The 22,937-nt window shown below is 44.1% G+C and overlaps 2 protein-coding genes across 6 annotated transcripts in view; one reads left to right on the top strand and one right to left on the bottom strand.

The window, feature by feature from the left end:
• Positions 1-714: 714 nt before the first annotated feature.
• On the bottom strand, positions 715-6,813 carry LOC125703300 (guanylin-like). The gene is made up of 3 exons (XM_048967612.1): positions 5,947-6,813; positions 3,052-3,241; positions 715-2,308 (listed from the first exon to the last, which is right to left on the bottom strand). Exons 1-3 carry the CDS (start codon positions 6,019-6,021, stop codon positions 2,241-2,243), a joined length of 333 nt encoding a protein of 110 aa, XP_048823569.1. The 5' UTR covers positions 6,022-6,813; the 3' UTR covers positions 715-2,240.
• A 118-nt stretch (positions 6,814-6,931) lies between these two features.
• DISP3 (dispatched RND transporter family member 3) overlaps positions 6,932-22,937 on the top strand; it is a 116,776-nt gene continuing 100,770 nt past the window's right edge. For 3 of the 5 annotated variants that reach the window (XM_048967602.1, XM_048967608.1, XM_048967601.1), the window contains exons 1-2: positions 6,932-7,144; positions 19,878-19,992. The gene's annotated coding sequence lies outside the window, so the exon portion shown is untranslated. Of the gene's footprint in view, positions 7,145-7,684; positions 7,767-19,877; positions 19,993-22,937 lie in introns of those variants that run through there. The other 2 variants (XM_048967603.1, XM_048967604.1) reach the window with 2 other exon arrangements.

The raw sequence follows: 22,937 nt of genomic DNA, 5'->3' as shown, positions 1-22,937 counted from the left end.
TCTGATCTAATTTTCTTGAGACACTCACTTGTGTAATCCTTACTGCTAAGAATTGGCTGAATTAGGCTAAGTTTCACTAGCAGGTCAAGAGAAGTGCTTCTTCCACTCTACTCATTGTTGGCGAGTCCACATCTGAAGTGCTGGGTCCAATTCTGAGCTCCCCAGTACATGAGAGACATGGACACACTGGAAAGGGATCAAAGACTGGAGCATTTCTCCTGTGAGGAGAGTTTAAGAGAGCTGGGACTGTTCAGCCTGGAGGAGGCTCAGTAGGAATGTCATCTAAATACCTGATGAGTGGACAGAAAGAAGATGGAGCCAGATTCTTTTCCTTGGAGCCCAGTGACAAGCTAAAGGGCAATGGGCAAAAACTGAAACACAGGAGCATCAAGAAACACCTCTCCACTGTGCAGGCGATGGAGCAGTAGAACATGTTGCTCAATTAAGTGGCAGAGTCTCCCTCCTTGGAGATCTTCAGGAGATTTCTGGATATGGTCTTGGGCAACTATTCTACACTGTCCAACGTGAGCACAGCTCTTGAACCACATGACTTCCAGAGGTCCTTTCCAACCTCAACTACTCTGTGATTATCAGGTTAGCAAGTCAGCGTGGTGTTATAAAGGATGTGAGGTTTGTGAGTCACTGGGAGAACTTTTTCAAGGTCTCCAGTCTGGCCCTCTGACCCAGCGTGAACACTAGGAGATTATCAGTAGGGTGATCTCGGTTCTGTTCTTTTTGCCAATTAGTCTTCATTTCAAAATGCATAATCTGCCCTCTCCACCTGAGCCATACTAAGCTGCTGTACTAAGACTAAATGATTCGTCAAGTCAATTCTAAGAGAAAATGCAAAGTGGCTTTTCTATATCCAAAGACATGACTTTAATTTCAAAATAAGACCAAGAACTGTTTTGAGTCAGGAAATGCAGTTTCCCAGAGGTGCCAATTTCAAGGCAGCAGTAAGATGCTTAGTGTGGGACTCTTTTTGGCATTCACTCCTGGATGTTTTTGTTCTGGAGTACTCAACAGTCTCGAAACAGGCACGCAGCACTGACATTCTTATGAGAACATAGTTGCTGAGTTGAGGCCCCAAAATATAAAAAAATGGAGGCTTAACAGTTGAAAAGGAATAATTTTAAAATTCCAAAGCAGTTATATATTACTATTACTATAAGGACCACAAACTGAATAGCAAATTATTTTAAGGTTAACAAGTTATCTTTTACTCTAGTGGACATTCAGACATGGAAGAACTTATATAAGAGATAAGGAAGTAGGTAGACCATCAAAGAAAGGGAAAAAGCCAAAACCAAACAAAACAACAAAATTGTCTCTAACCTTTATTTCATGTACAGTAGCATACAAACATCAGTAGACCCCATCTTCACAAACTGCCACTCAAAAATAAAAACAAGGCAATGATTTCCTTTCAAAGTGATTCCAGCATTGCAGCTTGGATTTCCTTTTTCCTAAACAGAGCTTAACGAACATCTGCCAAAAGAAGGGAACTTCTGTACAACCATGAGCAAAAGCACTAGCTCCTGTGCTCTTCTACACCTGTTCAGTAAACTGGCATTAAATATTAGCACAAGTAACAGATGGAGAATTTCCTAGCTATTAAAGCGTTGCTAAACACTTATGACTTGTCCCCAGGTTATATGCTACAGCTCTGTTACAATCAAACACATACCATGTCCAGACCTACAGGCACAGACATTCATCCAACCAACTGGAGAGCTTGAGCTGGAAAAGATTACAACCCTATGCTGCTTAGGTGTATATGTGTAATGGAAGCCAGATCACACGGAGATTTACATATTAAAAGGCTAGAGGAGACTACTCAGTTTGACCCATCGTGCTCCAATCCAGACAGATTAATGGAAATTGAAACATCAAATCCAAGATATTTTCACTCCAGTCAACCACGACACAGCTCACATAGACAGATGCACAACTCAGGCATGGCTCAAGGCAAGACAACGCTCAGTGTGGGCCTCTTTCTTCATGGTTCTTCAGCTTCTCACATGAAGTTTGGTCTTCCTGTTACCAGAACTGCATTGCTGGTATTATCTGATCTCACTACTTCAAAATTACCCTTAGTATGTCTACATGAGCTAACAGCTTCAGTTTGACTGTGGTGAAGATGAAGCCTAAATAGTGATTTGTGAGGGTATGTGATCTTGCAATACAAATGCACAAACTTCCTAGCTTGGCACACTGTTTTTGGAGTGTTTCATCCTCATTCAAAAGCAACCAGAGCAGGCAGCATTGGCACAGATTTCACACAAATCAGCTTCACCAGCAATCAAGTCTGTTAGGGAGAAAAGAGACTGTTTTAGTGACAAGGCAAAGGAATTTATTGGAGAGTAGAGCCTTAAACCATGTGGTGAAAGACTTCTTTCTGTTACTGTTCCATAATTTTTTGTGTACACTGAAGTTATTACTGATACAAGAAAAACTAGTTTTTGAGAAAATTTTGCTTAAGGAATTAAATCAAATCTGAACTCACTGGGGAAAGAAGGGGAAGATGTGGAGGCAAGAGAACAACAGGACATATTATGAGCGGGTGACAAGGATGTGGCCTTAGATCCTCTGAAGTGGCTTGCAGAACCACAACCTCAGTTATATTGGTGCTACTTCTTCCTGAGTTTTCCATGGCATTGGTAAACACAACATAATAAATAGATAAAAAGTAGATACTGTAGGTGCCTATTCAAGAATCGCTATATGTGCCTTGGAGACAGGTAATGCCAAAGGCTGATTCACTTCACCTACATCTCACACCTCTTTTAAGGAACCTGGAAATACATCCCCAATAGGAGGAAGCCTTTTCATGTCTACAACAGACTGATCTGTACATGTTACAGCTAAGCACTATAGGAGTGTTCTGGTGGGCCCACAGCTGTTGTACCCTTGCAGAAGGGGTGGCAGCATGGACTTCCAGCTGCCTCAGAAGTGACACAACAGTAATTACACTTCTTTGGCTGCTACTATTTCAATGTTTGAGGTTGAAAGGTGTGATAAAAAGGAAACCATGCAACATGAACTACATACACAGCCTCTCGAAAATCATAGGTGCATCTTCCCTTTTACACACAGGTTGGAAAACCTCAGGGAGATCTTTATCTTCACATAGAGAATACCCAGCCTTATAAACCACCATGCGAGGGTTAATGACTCTGTTCTCATCCATAAGCTCCTTTAGCTTCTTCACAGATTCAAGGGAGAATGTCAAGTCGCCATCCTACATAGACAGAAAAGGAAAAAACAGATATGAGAGAGTCAGACTTCAGGCAAATGCATTCCGTTTCGACTGAACTCTGCTAAACTGCGACCCTTCCCCAAAAAACTGTACTATAGGGAAAAACTATACTATAACAGTGAGCCTCCATAGCCAGGGTTTTGTTTAAGCATCATAGTGAATGGAGGCAGAATTAGTACATCTTTCACTCCTGTGAGGGAGACTCCTAACATCTAGTGTAGGAAGATAAGGGCTGGGACTCTTCAGTCTAGGAAACAAATGATTGGACAATATATGGTAGAGATTTACAACACCATGAGTTGAATGGATGTGAATGGGGATTTATTTTGTTCACTCTTTCTTGTAATATACCAGCACAGAACTTTGAATCTTGGCTCTCAAGTGCAATGCTCAAAACACAGAAGAGGATGAATCCCATCACCACAAGACGTGGCGAGCATGAATCTACAATGTGCCCACACAATGGAGCACAAATGACTGAGAACTGCTAAATGTGGCACTTCTAACTGAAAGATCACACCAAGGCTTTGGGAGACCAGAAGATTATTCTGGAAAGGTTTGCTCCATGCTTGAAATTGTTAGACCCCACGCATTAATGTCAATTTCTTCCCAGTTTCAAGTGAATCACACTGTTGAGATAATAAACTTAAACTGCAAGTCTAGTAATTGTTTAAGGTAAGTACATAAATGTCCACAGAAGTCTGAAGAGAATTAAATAGTCAGAAGGATGATCAAGTAACACCTAAACAGTCATAGAAATAAAGCGGATTGAGTCTGCTATTATTGCCATTAATCTCAAAGCCTCATTAGCTTGATGTTGAATTGTGTGGGTGTCTTTGGGCGGTGGTGGTGCTTAAAGAAGAAGAATAAATGAGCTTCTGTGTACATGCATTTATTTAACAAAGTAAAACTATTTTCTACTTCTGATCAATTTGTGACTTTTCTCAAAATAATTTATTAGAATGGATGCCTGTGAAAAATGTACTATTCCACCAAAGACACAATTCTAAATTCATCTATTGGTTGGAGACTCTAAAAGCATGAAACAGAAACAAAAAAGACAGGATTTCCACCAGCACAGTTCCAGAGAAACCAGAAACAACTGAAGCGAGCTTCATTTGGTCTTTTGCGCATTGGATTTCTCCTACTTATTATCACTTCACAGTAGGAATGAACCCTGAGACGTGTTTATGTCCTGGTGACAAATCAGACCAACAAATAAACCACCCAAAAAAACAAAAATACCACCACCATCTCCGACAAGAAAGGTGTGCTAGAGAGAACAGAACATGAGCAGCATCTTCCCTCCAAGGTGAAAATGCACGCTGTTCTACTGAACTGACAGATTTTACCACAATCCCTCTCTACTTTTTTCCAGTTTTGCACACTTCGCAAACCAAGAGATTGTCCAGATAGTGATATTCAGCCCTTAGGAACACTCTACGAAGTCAAATGAACTTCCCTTGCAGCTCAGAACATTTTGTTAAATTAATAACCCCTGTGACTTACTTATTACAGAAGAGGGAAGAAGAGTCTTGGGAAGAATTTCAGAAAGCAAGTTTATAAAGCAATTTTGTTCAGTGAGTAATTAGTCAGATCCTAAGGGAAATCAAGCAATCCAAGTCAAAGGAGCGCATCACACACAGCACACTGCACGTTTTTCAGGTCTTATCAAAGGCAGAGAAAATATGAATTTAGTGATTAATGAGATAAGGATTCCAACTACAAATAGGAACTAAAACTTCAGAACTGAATACTTTGCTACCCACCCAGAAGATGTTCTCAGCTATTTTCTGTAGTCTCAAGTGGAAAATTGTTGCTTTACCCTTCTCCTTCCCCCCGTGAAATAGTAAACTATCTGTTCTGTCTGGGGACTCTTGGTGTTAATGAATGGTTGGGAAGAAAAGAGGAGGTGAAACCTGCACAAGGATGGGATCTTTTCACTCCTTGGAAACCTACTAAGCACACATGAAAAGAGTCAATTATTGTTTAAGAAATATTTGCCCTCTTGGAACACCAGGGAAATTATTTACACTGTAATCAAAATGAAATCTCCCAAGCTACTCCTAAGGATCAGCACAGACAAATCTAACATACTCTTGTTCACAGACAGAAGTGCTGACACCTTCCTACCTGCTTCCACAGTGCATGTAATGCCAATCACAGGTTCTGTGTACTTTGGAGTATTTGGTATTAGTTTCCTCTATCACACAATCATAGAGTCATTAGCGTTGGAAAAGACCACTAAGATCATCCTGTCCAACCATCAACTCATCCCCACCATCAGTACACTAACATTCCTTTAATATCACCACAATCCATCAATATTCCTTCAGATCAAACCAGTCATTTCTTTCGCCTTATTTTTATGTGACATATTTGTAGGCTCTATCACATAAGTTTGCAGGTCATTTTCATAAAGAACTTCATGCTTAGAAACAAGCAGAACACTTTCTCCTCAGTTCATGTAACTTCATAACCTATGGAGTTCTCTAGAAAAGTTTTATGTTACAAACACCTGAACCATTTTACAGAGAGAAAGACTAAACCACGGGGAGATGATGTCAGAGCAAAGCAAAAATCCAGCTTTATCAATTCAGAGCGAGACTCCTATCTTACTTACACCTCTTCACATCAGTACATCACTGAGCTTGCAATACCAACAAGATAACCAGCAGAAAACTCACCTGGACATAGACTGCCTGGGAGCTGTGCACCAGCAAAAGCAGTGCAAGGGCTGTGAAGGACAGCAAGCCTCTCATAGTACCTGCAAAGAGCAGCCTCTTCTAACCTGAATATCTTTTCGCCTGTTTTGGTATTACACTGCCTTTTCTTTGTGTCTCTCAGGTTTTCTCTTAGTACCCAGACTGTCCAGTTGTCTATCTCCACACGAGAAGCTTTATAAAGCCTTTACACAGCATTTCCTTGGTAATTCATTAATCTAAACTCCTTATTGACATACAATAAACTCACAGTGGTCTACCAGTTATCAGCTCCTTGGCTGAGGATGTCAGTCACACCCCTCTTTATGACACTCTCCCACTTTCAGAAATTGACCGTGTATGTATGCAAAACATTTGCCTACAACCAATAAATAGCTCAAACACAACACTTGAAACCAAACCTCTATGTAGGGAATGTACTCAGCTTTCTACCCACCTTTCTAGGGCTTTCAGTCTTACCCAGAAACATAGCAGTAGCATGAGGATGGCAAAGAATCAACGCATCTCGCTCTCACATGAGGATAGTGTTGAATGAACACAAAGAGTGAACTGCTAAGTTATGCCCACCAAGAGCAGGTCCTGATATCCAACTCCCACCCTTTCTCCCTAGCATGATGGTTTACAGCCATCAACTTCAGCATCCCAACAATGTTCATCCCACCAAGTTCCAATGGCTGCCATCTCCTCCCGTTTGTAACTCATTATGTGTGCCTTCGTGCAGGGGCATTTCACTTGGGCCCCTGACTGCCTATTTGCCTCTTCATGCAATTCAGCTCCTTTAGACACATACAGCCTGCAAGCCTCAAAGTCAATCCCTATACAACTCCGCAGTTCAGGTGTGCGCATGCGCGATAGCGCTGAGCTCTCGCTAGCAGCTGGATTGCACAAAGTACGCAGCGCTACTTCCGCGTTTCCGCGCGCATGCGTGGTATCGCATGGAGGACCTAATACTATAGAGCCTGGCAGCGCAGAGCGGCTTAAAAAGGAGCAACTCGCCTTCTGGGAGATGCGGTGGGGCGCGCAGATCTCACACAGCGCTGCGCCAATGGCGGGGCCGCTGGGAGATTCCAACCGGTGCGTTCCCGCGGCTCGGTAGGGAGTGCCAAATGGGAAAGAGTGACGGATAGGTGGGAGAGAAACAGCGAGAGCTGAAGGAAGGGAGGTGAGGTCTCGTCTATTTCATTTCGCTGCCGCCGCTAGGCGGGAACGCGCACAGGGCGCAGCCATGTTGCTCTGAGGAAGGAGCACTGCGCATGCCCGCGTAGGGGGCGCTGACACGCATGCGCAGAGCTTTGCCTGCAGTGCCGCCTTTTACTCAGGGGGCGGCAGCAGAGAGTTGCAGTGGTGCTTGGCCTGTGTGTGTGGTCTGGAGCTGCTTTCTGTGCTGCCTTAAAGGCCTCCCAGTGCCCTCTGAGACTCCCCAGAGTGCTCCCAGAGCTCCTCAGTGTGCCCCAGGGCAGCGCCTTGCGGAGAATCAGCCTTACCATCCTCTGTACTTGCAGTGCTGTCCTACAGCAGGTGGGAGTAGGGCACACCCAGTGTCAGCGCCTGTGAGGAACACAACTCAGAGACACGTTTGTCAGAGCCTGCCCCCCCCTACTGCTGCAGCATCCTCATGTTTTCCTCCTATGATGACTTCCAGAAGTTTTTCTGTCTCTTGCGCCCAGTGCTGGAGCAGCACTGGGCTGTGTAGGATCAGGAGGATTGGGTTCCTCTGTCCCCACAGAGTGAATTTGAAATCATAACCCTACGGGATTAGGTTATCTGCAGGAACATCCACCAGGGTGAGTCCTTCTAACCCCTTACTGCTTAGTATTCCAGACTTGTGCTATCTCCCTGCACTGAAAGTTTCAAAAGTCACATAATAATTAAGATTAGAGTTTGCCTTCAGTAGCTTCCATACAGATTATTATTATCTGGTGATAATTCAGTTCCTGAGCTGCTTTTGAATGCTTTCTGGATTCCAGTGAGCCAAATAGAGCTGATGGTTTTAAGGGTATGGTTGTTTACAGAACCCCTCCTCAGTGCCAGGGGTGGTGCATCAAGCTGTGCTCTCCCAACACCTGGGAGCAGACTTCACTCTTCCTGCTCCACAATTTCATGTTTGATCAATTTATGGGACTTAGAGCTGGGAACTGTCTACAGGAACAAAGCCAAAAGCTGGATTGCAGATGTAAATAAAAGACGGCTGCTTTGTTATAATGATAATAGCAACGATCCAAATCAACACATGCCTAGCAAGGGTTAAATGATCATTCAGTCGTTCATCACTACTAACCTATAATGGCCTGAGCAAGCATCACTTTCCACAGTGGATGAGAGAGCACGATGGTTTTGGTCTGTGAATCCCCTTTTGCTTTTATGTGCCTGAAGAACAGATGCTCTCAGTAAGGGGCATTCTGAACTATTTATTGTCTACAGCAATCTATTTGTTTCTGCTTAGAGAAAGAGCGTGTGGCTCTCAGGGTTCCCTGTTTCTTGGAGCTACAGATGAATAGCTAAGTTTACACAGTATGTAATCCCCAGGAGCAGTATGGTAGGGAACAAGCAGGAGAACATCTGAGAGGTGGAAGATACGATCCAAAAGAATGCCTGCTTTATACAAAGGCCTAGTTGAGGGGCTGGCTAGGCTGAAGACACATCTGCTTCATAACAGAGCACTTGCATTTGCCAGACTGCTATTTCAGAGTCTGCCATACCTGTAGCTTTCTGCAGAATAATCTGTTTGTGCCAGAATTCCACTCCTGAGCCAGGAGATAATGAAGGAAGTCAGGAAAGGTACAGTGCACAACTCATGCATGTCATGGGAATGTTTCCTTCTGCTTGTTTGGTGTGACAGCAGGACAGGTGGGAACCAAAGGAACAGGAGAAGCAGTGTGACACACTGAGGTTATTGCCTTCTGTACCCCTGCTTGTTCTTATTCTCCATTTTCATCCTCACAGAACCTCTTCCGGAGCTGAAATGAACTCTGTAGTGTATTTACTGCTTCTTCATTTTGGCCTTTGGTATTTTCCAAAGAAACAGTAATGGGGAGAGTTTGGGTTGAATCATGGATGTCCCTTGGATACTTCTATTACTTCTGAATGGAGCACCTTCAGGAAACATGCACCTATGAACTGTTGTTTTCCATAAGTTTTTGAAGAGCAGCATGGATGTATACATTGATTTTGATGGCAGCCAGTGTACAACAGGCTGTTCTTAACCTGCCCACTGCTTGTTCTCTGTAGGATACGGGTCTGTGGTGAGAATTTTACCACTAAAGGAATGAGGAAGACGTGTGGTTTGTTCTTGTCCAGATCTGGGGCACAGAGGTTGCTACACCTGTTGGTTTTTATTAGTTAAATGTATGTTGAAGTCTACAAATAAATGCTGCGACCCAGGTGGAACAGATGAGATGTGACTAAGTTCTTGGATGATTGATAATGAGCAGAGACTGGAAAATCAATTGTGTTAATTCCTGGCTTGTCACCAGGACGGAGAATTAATGAGAAAATCCATCTAACGTAATGGTATTTACATATAATACAGAATGTGATAAAATTGTCCTCAGGTGCTACTTGGCATCACAATTATAGGATTATTGTAGAGGCAGGAACAGAAATCTGCAAGCACAAAAACTCCTTCGCAAACAACAAACAAGTGGTGACACTGACCAATGAGGAGGGCTGAAGAAAAAGCCCGGGTAGCAGGAAAGGCTGTCAGAGTCCAGCAGAGATCTCTGAAGCTCTCGGTAACTCTGCAGCACAGAGGCCATGCAAACTTGTTTGAACAAGAGGGGAACACTGGTCTTGATCAGCAGTGACAGAAAAGCAAATCTGTCTCCCCAGCTGCCTCCTGTCCGCCAGGAGTTAATCCAGCAGAGACAGCATCAGTATAATTGATGGTGTACTGCTGTAAAAGTCATCCATAAACCCTCTGTGCTCAGAACACCTGCATCCCTCATGCTTTTCTTGTCAGCCCTGATCTCCTTGCTGTTGTGCTTCGTGTACCCTCCTGTCCTCCAGTCTTCATGTAAGTATGCTGAGTGTTTAAAATCCCAGCTGCTGAAAGGGGAGTAAAGGGAGATGCTAGATAGAAAGCAGCTCTAAATCTCTTCTGTGTTTTCTCTCTGGAGATTTTGTTCAGGCTTTTTTCTTCTGTCTTAATGTGTCAAGGTCTTGGTTGCAGTGGAAAATTTTGGTAGAGAATGATAAAAAGTTCTCACTTCTGACAGGCAGAGAGCTGCAGAAACAAGAGTCACAGAAATGTGCCAGACCTCAGCTGCTCCTGGAGCTGAGCTCTGCTGTATCTTGAGCTATGTTTTATAGCCTTGAGGTCCCAGTTTGCAAATATGCTTTTTTTTTTTTTTTCTCTCTGTGCTTGAAACTTCGGAGAATTTCTACAAGGCATTGGTTATTCTCCTTTATGTTGTGTTATCCTGAGGCTTTCTACAAGGGCCCTTCTCATAGTTTCATTGCCTTTCTTTGTACTAGCCAGATGCTACCGTGAGCAAGAGTTGTAAGGAGCCTCTTTCTGCTACAGTCTGCTTTGCAAAGAGGAGATACAGATTTTTCAGTTTCCACTCTGCTTTAGCAATGTTTCCCAAGTTATTCTCTCTATTTGTAGACTTTGAAAGCTGGGCTGGGTGCAGTAGGAGACTGGTCTGACCATGGTTGTTCTGGAGTTTGCATGGTAGGAGTCCTCCACTGCTGGTGGGCAGTAGGCAGGGACAGGCATTCCAAAGCTCTGCTGTGCGTGATCTGCTATAAGATTAAAAAAGCAACTTCTAGAATGGAACAGTGTGGGTTCCAATGTGGGTCACAGGGTGGTGAGGCAATGGAACAGGTTGCCCAAGGAGGCTGTGGATGCCCCATCCCTGCAGGCATTCAAGGCCAGGCTGGATGTGGGTTGGGGCAGCCTGCTCTGCTGGTTGGTGACCTGCACACAGCAGGGGGGTTGAAACGAGATGATCTTTAAGGTCCTTTTCAATCCAGGCCATTCTATGACACTTTGTGAGAATCTCTGTGAAATGCCAGTATAAAAGCACTTGTAAGACACAGGTTGTCTCGCTCCATTCTCTCCAGCAGAGGGTAATGGTTTGCTTGCAGCCTCGCAGGTTTCCTGCAGTGCATCTCTGCTCAGCCAGTGGGGCATTCAGGAGCAGTGCACTGAAGCAGCCTGTTCAAGGCCAAGCAATGAAATGATGTTGTAGCAGATGTAAGACCAGGAGGTAAACTGTTTGGTTGTCCTTTAGTTCCCCTGTTTTGCTGTTCATTTCATTGCAGAGGGAAGATGTGTTTAGAGACAGATGGGGCAATAAAGGATCATTCTTTGCTGATGTCCACTGAGAAGTCTCAGTGCCCAGAGGAGTTTCACAGTGCTGCACCATCCCTGAACTGTAACTATTCCTTGAAACTCCTCTCAAAGGAAGCTACCTGTTCATAGCTGCTTTGGACACATGTCCAAGGTGCCTTGTTCTTAAGGACAGCATATTGCTTTCCCTTCTCAATGCAATCGAATTCAGCACTGACAAAGCCAAATGAAGTGGTTGCTGTGGCTGCCAAATGTAATTAAGAACAGAAAGCTCTCTGAGTAAAGCGAAAGTGAAACCCCAGGAGTTCTTAATTCTCTTGATTTCTGACAGGTTTGTGGAAAGCTGGCTCCTTAATCCCCAGGCAGTTCTGCTTAGATCCCTCTGCACTGTTGAACTCCTGCTATGCCTTTGTCACATGTAGATCAGACAGGAAGATCAATGAGCAGATCATGCACTGCCTGCATGCCCTCACTGGTCTCAGAGAGAATAAATGCATGTTTGGCTGGTTCCAAACTGAATCACTTGGGTCCAAGGGAGGCAGTCCATAATGATGCGTTGTTTGCTTGGTTGATGCTCTGCATTTGTCTGCAACTTGCAGGGCTCACAGTAAATTCTGTGCTTAGTGATGGGTTTTGTGTGTCAGTGGATGGTTGGATTAGATGATCTAAGAGGTGTTTTCCAACCTTAATGAACCTATGATTCTTTGATTCCAGCTCTGTTGTGTGCTGACAGGGAGAATGTCTGTGTGACAAGGCTGAACAGCCATGTTCCTGGGCCTTGAAGAGCACTCAGGCATCAGCTTCTTCAAGCTGTTGCCTGGAGGGAATATACCTTTGAAGATATGGCATGAAGAGACAGCAGCTTGAACTGAAAAACAAGTCCTACATAATAGCAGTTGACTGATGGAGTTAACTTCATTTTGTTTCCTGGAGAAACGATGACAAGAGTTTCTTTGATTTGTTTGGTTTCTTTTGAAAATATCCTAGGCATTGTGGTCTGATCACAAGCATGTCTTGTGGCTGAATGTAGACAGCTGCATCATTCTTATGCCAGCTCATCTTTCAGAAGTGAGGACTACCTCTCAGCTCTGAGGCTGTAAAAGAGAACCTAAGGATGCATTTTGTGGCTTATCCATGAGCATTCTGAGATTTCCCTGAAATTAATGATATGAGCTGCTCTAGAACTGAGAACTGAGAATGAGCAAGGGGAAAGGAAGGCATGGGAATGGGTCTGGCAAAAGAGCCATCTCTTGGAGAATAGTCAACAACATTGAAACCTCGGCATGGCTTTTGCTGAACAAGACTCAAACGCTGATGGGACCTCCATCAAAGGCATTTAAAGACTGTTCTCTGGTGGTGGTGATGTCTATCAGCCCATCCTTTGGGATGGTGATAGTCCTGAACTGACTTTCAGCAAGTTACCTTTGCTTAATTCTAGCTGGAGCTCTTGTAGAGTTTATCTGGTTTCAGAGGTTCTTCTCATCTAACTGAACTCCTGTCTTAACAAGGGATTGATGTGTTGTCGGCCTGGCTTTTAAATTATGATGGGTGAGTGGAAAATGATGGATTTCACCAAGTAACAAAACTTGACGTTCATCTCAGTGAAGCAGATATTTACATACTTCAACAAAACAGAATCTCTGTGTGCTTCAGAAGGCTGAAATGGCTGTGGGACTGACGAGATGCAAGGACGAAGGGAAAAGTTTATCAGCAATATCCCAGGAACTCAAAGTAGCTGAGTAACTCATAAATCTTTCATGAATTTTACAAAAATGAGGGATGAAATCCTTGATGCTGTAGATGTATTTATAGAGATGGATAGAGATATATTTCTTTTGCCTGAGAATGTCTCGGTAAATTATTATCACTTGAAATTAAGGAGCTATCTGGATATGGTTTATATTATTTTTCTGCAGTCTGAGAATCTATTGAACATTTTGTCTCACAGTATTGTGATCCTCCTCAATAGAAGGAATGAGAAAGAAGAAATTTTTAAATATTAAACAAAACATTTGACTGTGAAATTGTAACTCCAAAGCAGGAATAGAATAAAGCAGGTAAACGAGATTGCACTCCAATTTATTTTGGAACCTCTGTGATTTCAGCCTGCAATAAATAATTTGATTTGTGCTCCTTATTCCCTGCCGACTTCTCAGCAAAATGTCTCCAGGAAACCAAATTTGCCAGTCTCCCAATGAGGGAGAGAGCAGCTGGAGGATATGTAACGTGCATTTCTTTGTATCTCCATCTTTCTTCCACTGTTCTCATTGCAGTGGGGTCTGAATCAGATCTCACTGCAGCCTTTCCTCAGAGCTCAATAGTGCTGATGATTCGGGACCCATAGCCTTGTGCAGCCACACTGTGCCCAGGATTTATCCCTCCAGTGTCACCTTCTAGTGACACAAGTCATTTTATGTCGCATGACCTACACTCTGCCATGCCAGCAGAGGGTTGGACAATAGATAAAGCCCAATCTCCTCAAAAAGTTCACCTGGGAGGTTCAGAAAGAAAAGAGAGGCAACTGAGGATAACTTAATGGCAACAGCAGGCTGCAGATTTAGTGGACAAGGTACGTTGAGGAAAGGAGGTAATTTTGAGATTTTGCAGGCTTACAAGGAAGTTGTCATGTCTTATTCCAAGTAGCTGTATTTCTTCCCCTGCTGGGAATCTAATCCTCTTTCATTTTCAGAGCTTTGCCCGTGATTCCAAAAGTGTGTCAACCTCAATGCCAGCTCGTTAGCAGTGCATGGGGCAAGAGGTCGAAAACCAGAATGAAATCTGATATGGCAGCAAATGCTTTCTGAGCAGGGAATGAGGGAAAAATATGCCAGAGATTTCCTTTGCCTTTGTGTCTGAAAATGATGTGCCTGGAATTGGAAAGATCTGAGGATCCATTCAGCTGATCCTCGTTCCCTTTCCTAGCCTCCAGTTCAGCATACCACTTTAGTGTCTGCTCCCTCCATGAATAGTACCTCCAGACCCATTCATCCCTGTCTCTAAAATACAGTGAAGCTCAGCAGGATTCTACTCCCATTTCTGCTGTCGGCTCCCTTATCCTCTGTTCTTGGAGTCTCAGGTTCTCCAGTTACTGTACAGAGTACTGTGAGCAGACTGCACTGAGAGCACTGGGGGCTAAGAAAACACTCAATATCCTTCTATCTTTTTCAGCAGATGTACTGGAAGAATGAAGATACTTTGCAGTACTCTTGATGGAACCTCTCAGAAGCTCAGTGCTGAAGAAGCTTGTGTTTGAGTGAGAGGATTATGGCTTTCTCTACTTCCATGCAGGCATGTAGTTAGATGCTGCACTGACCCTGCAGAGAAATGGGATGTGGAACCCACAACAGCCTGAGAGCTTCCTTAAAATCCTGTTATCACTGGGATCATCTTCTCTCCTACATCACCCATCAGTGTTGCATGTTGACATGAAGGCAAACAGGCACATCTTCCTAACAGCTTTTTATTGGCCTTTTCAGGGAAGACATTGGACAGACAGAAAGGCTTTTCATCCCGGTGTTGTTCAGTCTCACCTCCTTTCTGTCCAGCACACAGTGTGAAGGTTGGCTGGAGATAAATAAGGCTTTGGTTATGTCACTAGATGGAGCTCAGTATATAAGAAAAACTTGAGCAGTAAATGCAGTTTTAGAAGATGGTGTGGGAGAAGTGGCAAAGTAATATGTGGGGGAAAGAGGTAATGTGAAGAGAATGGAGCAGAGCATATGTTAAAGAAAGGGGGATGGTAATGAATGGGACGGTACAATCATAGAGTCATTAAGGTTGGAAAAGACCACTAATATCAAGTCCAACCCCAGCCTGTCCCCCACCATGCTCACTGACCACATCCCTCAGTGCCACATCTCCACAGTTCTTGAACCCCAGCACCTCCCTGGGCATGAAGCTCAAAGCTGTTTCTTTGGGCTGAAGATTTTAGCTGTGATTTAGTGATGCACATGTGAGGACCTGCCATATTCCAGATTTGGGCACCTGTCCCAGGAGCATGTTGGGAAGGTGTGACTGATAAAGGCAATCACTGCTGGACTATGGCATCTTAGCAAGCACAGTGTGTGTGGGTGTGTTGTCTCTGTATGAGATTCCTCTGTGTCCACTCTCCATAACGTTCATACTACCAATCTTACAAGGCAGACAGGAAGGAAATTTTAAATTCAGTTTAAGTCAGCATCAGCATTAGAATCAATCAAGGAACTCATTGTTTGTCAAATCAGGCAAATGGAGCAGAAATAATGCAAAGTGACAGTTGTAACTAAGCAACTTAGTCTGACTAGTGAGGGGTATAGAAAATGAAATTAATGAAACGTTTTGGTAAGTGATTTCAGATAACAGATCTGTTAGGTACAAAAATCTCCTCTCTCCAGATATATTTTGCAAAAGAAGGAACTCAAGACTTGTTGAAGAAGTTTATTTGTTGTGTTTGATGTGATTTACTTGGTTAGTAAGCTCTTTGGGGTAGGAATCATCAAGGCTTTTTTATGGTTGTGCTGCACAGGCTGCCCTCTGACACCAGCAGTCTGTGCATATAACTAAATTCAAACACCTAAAAACGGACAACATTCAGATTGAAATATATTTCATGTATGGGTTGGGAAGGCTCAGTGGGAGTCTTGCATCTGAGTATTACTTGTTACAGGTTGGTATAAAGCAATCGCATCATGATAAATAAATCTGTCAGTCATTAACTGGTGTGTAGATATGTAAGGTTGGATAGCCACATCATTAGTGCAGTATCCATAGTGATGAAATGTTGATGAGAGCAGCACTAGGGCAATTGTGCCAAAGCTTGGCATCCTTATGGGCTCTGCATGCATCCCTGGGGCCAAGGGCTGGAATTGCCTTCACACTTCAGTCCTTTGCTTTTCAGGGTACAAATCAAGAGTGAGAACTGCTGGGCCAAAATCATTTCTGTCGTGGTTGAACCAGCTCAAGCAGAACCACACCAAGGATAGATTTGTTCACTTCTCCTCTTGTTCTTTTTTGCTATTTCTCAGCGCTCCAGGGGGCTTTAAATCTAGCAAGGGAAAGATGGTATCTCTTACTGTCCTCACATCTCTTTGATGTTAGAGTCCTTAAGGCTTGGGTATTCACATCCTCCTCCGCAGCCAGCCAGTGACAGCAGCAGCATGTAGAGGCTGTGGTATCATCCTTCAGTTTCTTAACAGCGCAGTATAATGACTAGCTCTGTTAGCATATCACTGACACAGAGCATTACTAATTACGATGATTAATGGGTTTAATTTACTTAGAAAGAATAATGTGCAATAATTCTATTGTCAAAACTGAAAATCTGGAGTTGCAGCTTTGGATCCTGTCAGCATTGTTGTTACAAATCCTTTTGTGTTGGAGGAAAGTCACTGTGAGATGTTTCTTCCCACATGTTTCTGAACACAAGCTGCTTTGGGAATTTTTCTATCCACTAATAAAGCAGCTTTGCCACCAAAAAAAAAACCCACACAAATTTTGCCTTACTTTTTCTTTCACGGGCTTAAATTTTTCTTTAATGATGCTTTTGTAAACAATAAATATTTATTACCCCCTGTGTGGAGGTAAAGGGCTCTGCTGTTTTTGTAGTGGTTGGAGAGAGAGAGCTCATGGTGGTAAAGAATACAAATGGCATTATTTCATTTGGGGCTGCAGGCTGGACAGGCTCAGTAGTGCTGTTTTCCAGCTCCTAGGCTGACTGGTACTGCCTGTCTCCTACACCTGAAGGAGCAGTGTTGGAAGACATTGCTTATCTCAGGATAGTTCCACGCTGTTCTTATCAGTGTGAAGTTTGAAAAAATCATTACAATTATCTGTAGTGTCAAAGCCTCCAAAAAGATGGGCTCCGAGCTGGTGCAAAAGTAGCATAGCATCCTCGTGCATCCCGTATCTCTCCAGGGCAGCCTGGCTGCTTCTCCAGTCTCTTTCTACTTCCCAAGTCTGCCTGGCTGTGACTTTCCTGTACCAGACAGTTCATGTTTCTTAGATCAGCAAGATCACTGCTGAGCTTCGTAAGCAAGGCAGAAGAGGTCAGATACAGTGCAGTGTTGTCAGTGATTCAGGAGTCTTTACGGCTTTAATTGTTGATTTAATTAGCTCTTCCTGTGAGCTGGAAACATTGCACAGTGGTAAAATAATAAGAGAAAAAAACATTTCCTCTCGCAGCTGGCATTCTGAGATCTAGCGACCCGATGCTCACAGCAGCTATAAATAAACCATACTTAAGCCCTAGAGACTATTGTGATTCTAGTGAGTCACCCAGTTGACACAGCTTTAATTTGTGTATCTCTGCCTCTTCCTGTTACGTATCCAGTGTCACATTTTGTTGTGATCTCTGCTCATGTCAGTGCTTTGCCTGGGAGTCTGTGTCTGGCAAAGACATAAACTCACATGCCCATAGCACTGTTTATCCTTAGTGCTGCAGAAGCTTTCACTGATTCAGTGTTCTGCAAATGGGGGGAAATTGAGGCAGGGATCTGTCACCCAAGGCCCCCCAACTGACTGCTGGTAGGTGGGAATAGCAGGATGTAGCTGTGTCCCCTTATCATAGGTGTTCGGCCTTTCTTCCACAAATCTGTTAAGCTGCTGTCCAGGGCAGTTGCCCTTCAATATCGATGCACAGTAAGGTCATGGTTCCTTCCTTGTGATCCTTGATAGGAATGTGATATTTCTCAGATAAACTAAAGGAAGGAAATAGGAGTGATTTACAATATTTGGCAAGGAGTTCTTATAAATCTGTTTTTTTTGGTTTTTTTGGTTTTTTTTCCAGCTAAACCCCACTCTCATTGAAGCCCATGCTTAGATTTTCCAGGTTTCAGCAGGGGTTGTATGAAGCCATTGCATTGCCAGCCGCTGGTCTGCTGAGCTGCTGAGTGCATTTAAATAAGATGCATTGCTCTCTGCTTCTTGCCCTTGCCAGTAGACCAGAATCATAGGCTTAGTGAGGTAGAGGCTGCTTGTCAGTAACGAGCTCAAAGATGCCTGATGTATGCTTTCTGCAAGGCACCTGGAGAGTCAGTTCTTTAGGAGAAAAGCCCTTATAGAAGGCAAGGATGTTGCTCCAGCCATGAATTCCTAAGAACTGAGACCTGGGCAGCCTGCACTGTTTTGCTGCTGGGGTACCCTGCACAAACACTGTCTCTGCTGTGTGCCCTCTTCTGCACCAGCCTGCACTGCGTGCTGCTGAGCTTACATACCTAATGAGCTGTCAGTTTGCCAGCGAGCTTGTTTAATTCTCCAGCTGCCTCTTCAGCTGCTTGCCCTAGCCATAAAAAGGGAGCTTGAAACCACCCACAGACCATTGCAACAAGGAACTCTGTTGAAATCTTAGTGCTTACTCACTTTCCCATTTTTTCCTCTATTTTCTATCATTGCTTTTCAGTGAGCTGTTTGTTACTAGTGCATGCAGTGGAGGAGGCAAGGTGCGAGATCCTCACCGACCCTTGTGCTAAATCCACAGTTTTAGACAGTTTATCCTATCCTGCCTCCGTCTTTCTCTCAAAAATCCAAGTCAGAGAAATCAGACATAGCCAGCAAAGTCTGCCACAGATTATATCCTCTGCTTTCTTTCTTAGAGTTTATGCATCCCAGAGCCCAGCTGTAGCCTTCACTCCTTGTAAAGGAATGGGGCAGAGTGTTGGAGTAGACAGTGGGAGAGCAGATATCTGTGCACTCAGGGAGTGACCCATGAGACAGAGCACAGCTCCTGTGTTTCCCTTTCTCATTTTCAAAACAGGACATGCCATCGTTCCTCTTTATTTTATTTGGCATCTTTAGGAATGCTGCAGTAGCCAAGGGGGTATTTTATAGCAGAAGAGAGGCTGATGTTTAAGTGCGTGGGATTCCTTACTGACCCAGCTCTTAGTCAAGTGTCCCAGTCAAGTCTCCATTGAACCTGCTTCCCTCCAAATGAAGAGGAATTTTCAGTATCCATTCCCTCTGGCTCCACTGAAACAGTTAATAGATAATGTTCTTGTTTGTAGTCCTGCCAGGAGTTTTTTAATTACCTGTATGGTTTTATTACATAATGGCAATGTTTGCTCCATTAGACTATTGGCATCTTTGCAGGAAGCAAACAAACCTGCTGACATCCATCAGGTTGACTAATTACAGACAGTTTGTTTCCTTTTTTTTTTTTTTCTTTCTCTTTTTTTTCAGTTTTCCTGGTCAATACCAGCACTAGATCTGCAGCCTGGGCTCAGGCTGCTTGCTCAGCCTGTACCTGCCTGCTGCCTTAGCTGCTTGGGGGATGGTGGCACTTGATAGTCTTGAAAGAACTGGAAAGAGACAGATGAATGCTGCAGCACTGTCCCCAAGAGCCTAGGACAGGGGGTTGTGTTTATTGACCCAGCTCCTGCCTTTCAGGACTATGTTTAGAAGAAAAAAAGAAAAATATGACAGCTCAGGTGTATTCTCCTTCATATCCTCACCCTTGTGTGCTCAATTATACTTGTCCGAGTAAGGCATGAAATGCTACCTCAGAGAAGGAGATCATTTTGCACTGTAGCTAGCAACATGGTAAAGTGCAAAATGGGAACAGCCTAACCCAAGGTATGGAAACAATGGCAAAGCATGTCATTCTCACAATGTCACTGTCTCTGCCTTTCAGTTATTGCACTGTGTTGCCAAATTGTGACAGCCAGCCGTCATCAGCCATGAAGTACTTCGGAGTCAATCCAAATGTTCTCTCCAAACATCGTCACGGAAGAAGCAGCATTTTGTGGGTAAGCCTTATTTCACTGCTTGTTTATACAAATGCTGCATTCTAGGTTGGTCATTGCTAGCCTGTGGAGACCAGGTAAAGAAGAAAAAAATAGAAGCTGAACAATGACAGGATGTTCTGATTCCTCTTCTGATGGGAGCAGAAAGAAAAAGACAGGACCAGACATTAAGCTAGATGGTTTCTGTCCTGAACAGAAGAAGCCTATGTGTTCACAGAGACAGAAGCTCTTCTGTGTTAGAATTTAACTGGCAGGGCTCTGTAATGTGGAAGGATTGTGCAGCCTGACCCTTATCAAGTGCGGGTAGGCAGTGGGGGTAGCATGCAGTGTAGTCACTTTTGGAGAAGTGAGGTGTGGTATAGCCCAGTGCAGTGAGTTCCTGGAGAGAAAGGGAGGTGTAGTGAGCTCTAAAGGGAGGTGAGGGGACAGAGCAAGGATGGCAGAGGAGCAGGATAAACTTTGTAAGTGGCACTGCTTTAACCTTCCTCTCTAAAGCATGATGAGTCCAAATGCCCTGATAAGGGAGCATGTGAGTGGAAATCTTTATGAATGGGACAGCCATAGGACAGTGGAGGAAAAGCCATGTGTCCCCCACTCACTGCCTGTCACCTGTCCTGCCCACAATGAGGACCTATGCAAAGTGGAACAGGGCCTGATGTGCTGACATGCCATTGATCTGGAAATGCCTGTGTCTTGGAAAGTCAGAGCAAAGGTTCATAATTGAATCCAGCAGGTGCAGGGACCCAGCTTGGGAGCTGATTGGTATTCAGCTCTGGTTCAAAGTGCTTAAGAAAAAACTTATTAATTTCCCCTTCCACAAAGAGCGGGAGTGCGACAGTAATCACAGTATCAAGTCATAATAATAAAAAAAATTCCATTGAAAATAGCTGTTAAGACTCTGGAGAGTTCAGCAGGGGAAGATTGTATTAAGATAAAGTAGATTATAACACTGGCGGACATTAAAGGTTGTCATTGTATGGTAAATCACATCAGGAAGTCACAAAAGCTGCTCTTTACACAGTCAGGGATAGAATACTCTGATATAGCACCTGATTTATTCTCTGACCCCATTATGCCATTCCTGGCAAGCAGGTAGCTAGAAGGAGGAGAGGAAGAAGGGAGAGACTTGCCAGCCAGTTATATGAGCTGTGGTTTTGGAGAAGGAGGTGGAACCAGGTTGAGGCCAGGCACGTTGGTCCTTTCCCTTTCTGCAGTGTGCTGGAACTCTGCATACTTCGTACAGTGCAGAGGTGTGGATCAAAGTGTTCCCCCACCTCTTCTCTCCTTTGGGAAACATCAGTGATCTGAGAAGGATGCACATGATTCATGCACTGTACGTCCCACAGGGACCATCCTGCTATCCCCTTGGGGATGGAGGTGCCAGCTGGGCTTTCCTGCTCTACAAACTATCTCATTGGCACCACAGTACCCTGCCAGCAGTCCACAGGCCCTAATATGTGCATATTCAGCCTGAAACATGCCTCCATCCCAGTCCCTAGCTTCCCAAAAGTGTTCCATGCACAACTACCTTTCTTTTATCTGTCAAAACCTTTCCCCAGACTAAAATGCCAAAATCTCTTTGCTCCTTGTGGAACAAATACAATCCAGAGACAATGCAAAAAACACCCATAAACCTGATGGGTGTCACCTGGAGGGACTTGGTACATTATGGATCATGAGCAAAGCCCTCTTACTGCTGGAAGTGTGAATACTGGTAAGCAGGTAAGACAAGGGCTAGCCCTCCTCCCTGGCCAGTGCTGTGTGTACATCTTCCCAGGAGTCTGACCCAGTTCTGTCACAGATACAGATTAAATTAATGCCTAAAACCAGCCCCCCTTCCCATTTTGCAGCTGAGGGCTTTCAAACTCCTGCCTACCATTGTCCTTGGCAGATCTGCAGCTGAAAGGCACTTTTTATTCTGCTCCAGATCTAATGGTTCTTCTAGCGTGCAGAGTGTGGACATACAGATCTTACAAAACTTCTACAGATTTGTCCTGGACAAGTGTGCTTCTACAACTAAAACGTGTGCTTCTTTTTCCATGGTCTTTGACACGCTAATCTCACTAGTTCCAAGTGAAGAGTCAATTAGTGCTTCTAGGTTTTATCTTGAGAAGTGAGAAAAAGTGTAATATGTATTAAGTATACCTCAATATTTATCATATATCATCCAACCTGGGATGGGGCATAGCTCTCTGGGCAGCAGTGCATTCTGAGTAAAGAATTTCCACCCAGTGTCTAGCCCATGAGTGTCCACGCCTTTGGCTTTCCTGCCATGCCACCAATATCTAGCTCTGACACTTGGTGGGGAGGAGCTCCTGCCATGATGGCACAGGGCAGGGAGCAGCTGCAGTGCAGGCTGTGCCAGGCTGTGGGTTGGATGTGCCTCATCTGACCTAAATTTCTCCCTCTTTTATTTTAAAACCATTCCCCCTTGTCCTATTGTTATCTTCCCATGTTAAAAATCAGTCTGCTTCGCTTTTCTTTTAGAAGCTCCAAAATTCCACTTCCTCCCTCAGGTGATTCAGCAAACATTTGTTGATGGGGTCCCACTCTTGACATGCACAACCTCAGAGCTGGGATGCATTTTACTCATGTTTTCACTAACAGGGTGGGCATGCATACTTCCTGTGCAGGCCCAGAGGTGCTGTGACGAAGGGCCACAGTCCGTACTGGGATCAGAAAAAAAGAGGTTTGGGTGGAAAAATGCCATAGGCAGATGCCAGCTCTGGAGGCAGGACACAGTGCAGAATGTCCCTCTACAGCAGGACCAGGATGAAGGAGACAAGCTGCAGTAGTCCTGAGAACAGCAGAAACCTCGTGGGAAACACTGGCATGGCATTTAGCAGTTCAGGTGCCCGCAGAGGAGGACACCATCAGGGGCTGTGTTGGCCTGGATGTGCTGCGATCTTCCTGAGCTCTAAGTAGGGATACACGTGCCTGTAGGCTGC

The sequence above is a fragment of the Lagopus muta genome, chromosome 21, assembly GCF_023343835.1.
Source record: "Lagopus muta isolate bLagMut1 chromosome 21, bLagMut1 primary, whole genome shotgun sequence".
Classification (NCBI taxonomy): domain Eukaryota; kingdom Metazoa; phylum Chordata; class Aves; order Galliformes; family Phasianidae; genus Lagopus; species Lagopus muta.
This window is presented reverse-complemented; position numbering and strand designations above follow the sequence as displayed.

What these genes read in the sequence shown, in the direction of transcription:
- LOC125703300 (XM_048967612.1), bottom strand. Translation starts at nt 6,021, where the DNA reads ATGAGAGGCTTGCTGTCCTTCACAGCCCTTGCACTGCTTTTGCTGGTG. An exon ending in CCCAGGCAGTCTATGTCCAG is followed by an intron (nt 3,242 to 5,946) that starts GTGAGTTTTCTG and finishes CTGTCTATGTAG; the next exon opens with GATGGCGACTTGACATTCTC. An exon ending in TATGATTTTCGAGAGGCTGT is followed by an intron (nt 2,309 to 3,051) that starts GTATGTAGTTCA and finishes TCTCCCTAACAG; the next exon opens with ACTTGATTGCTGGTGAAGCT.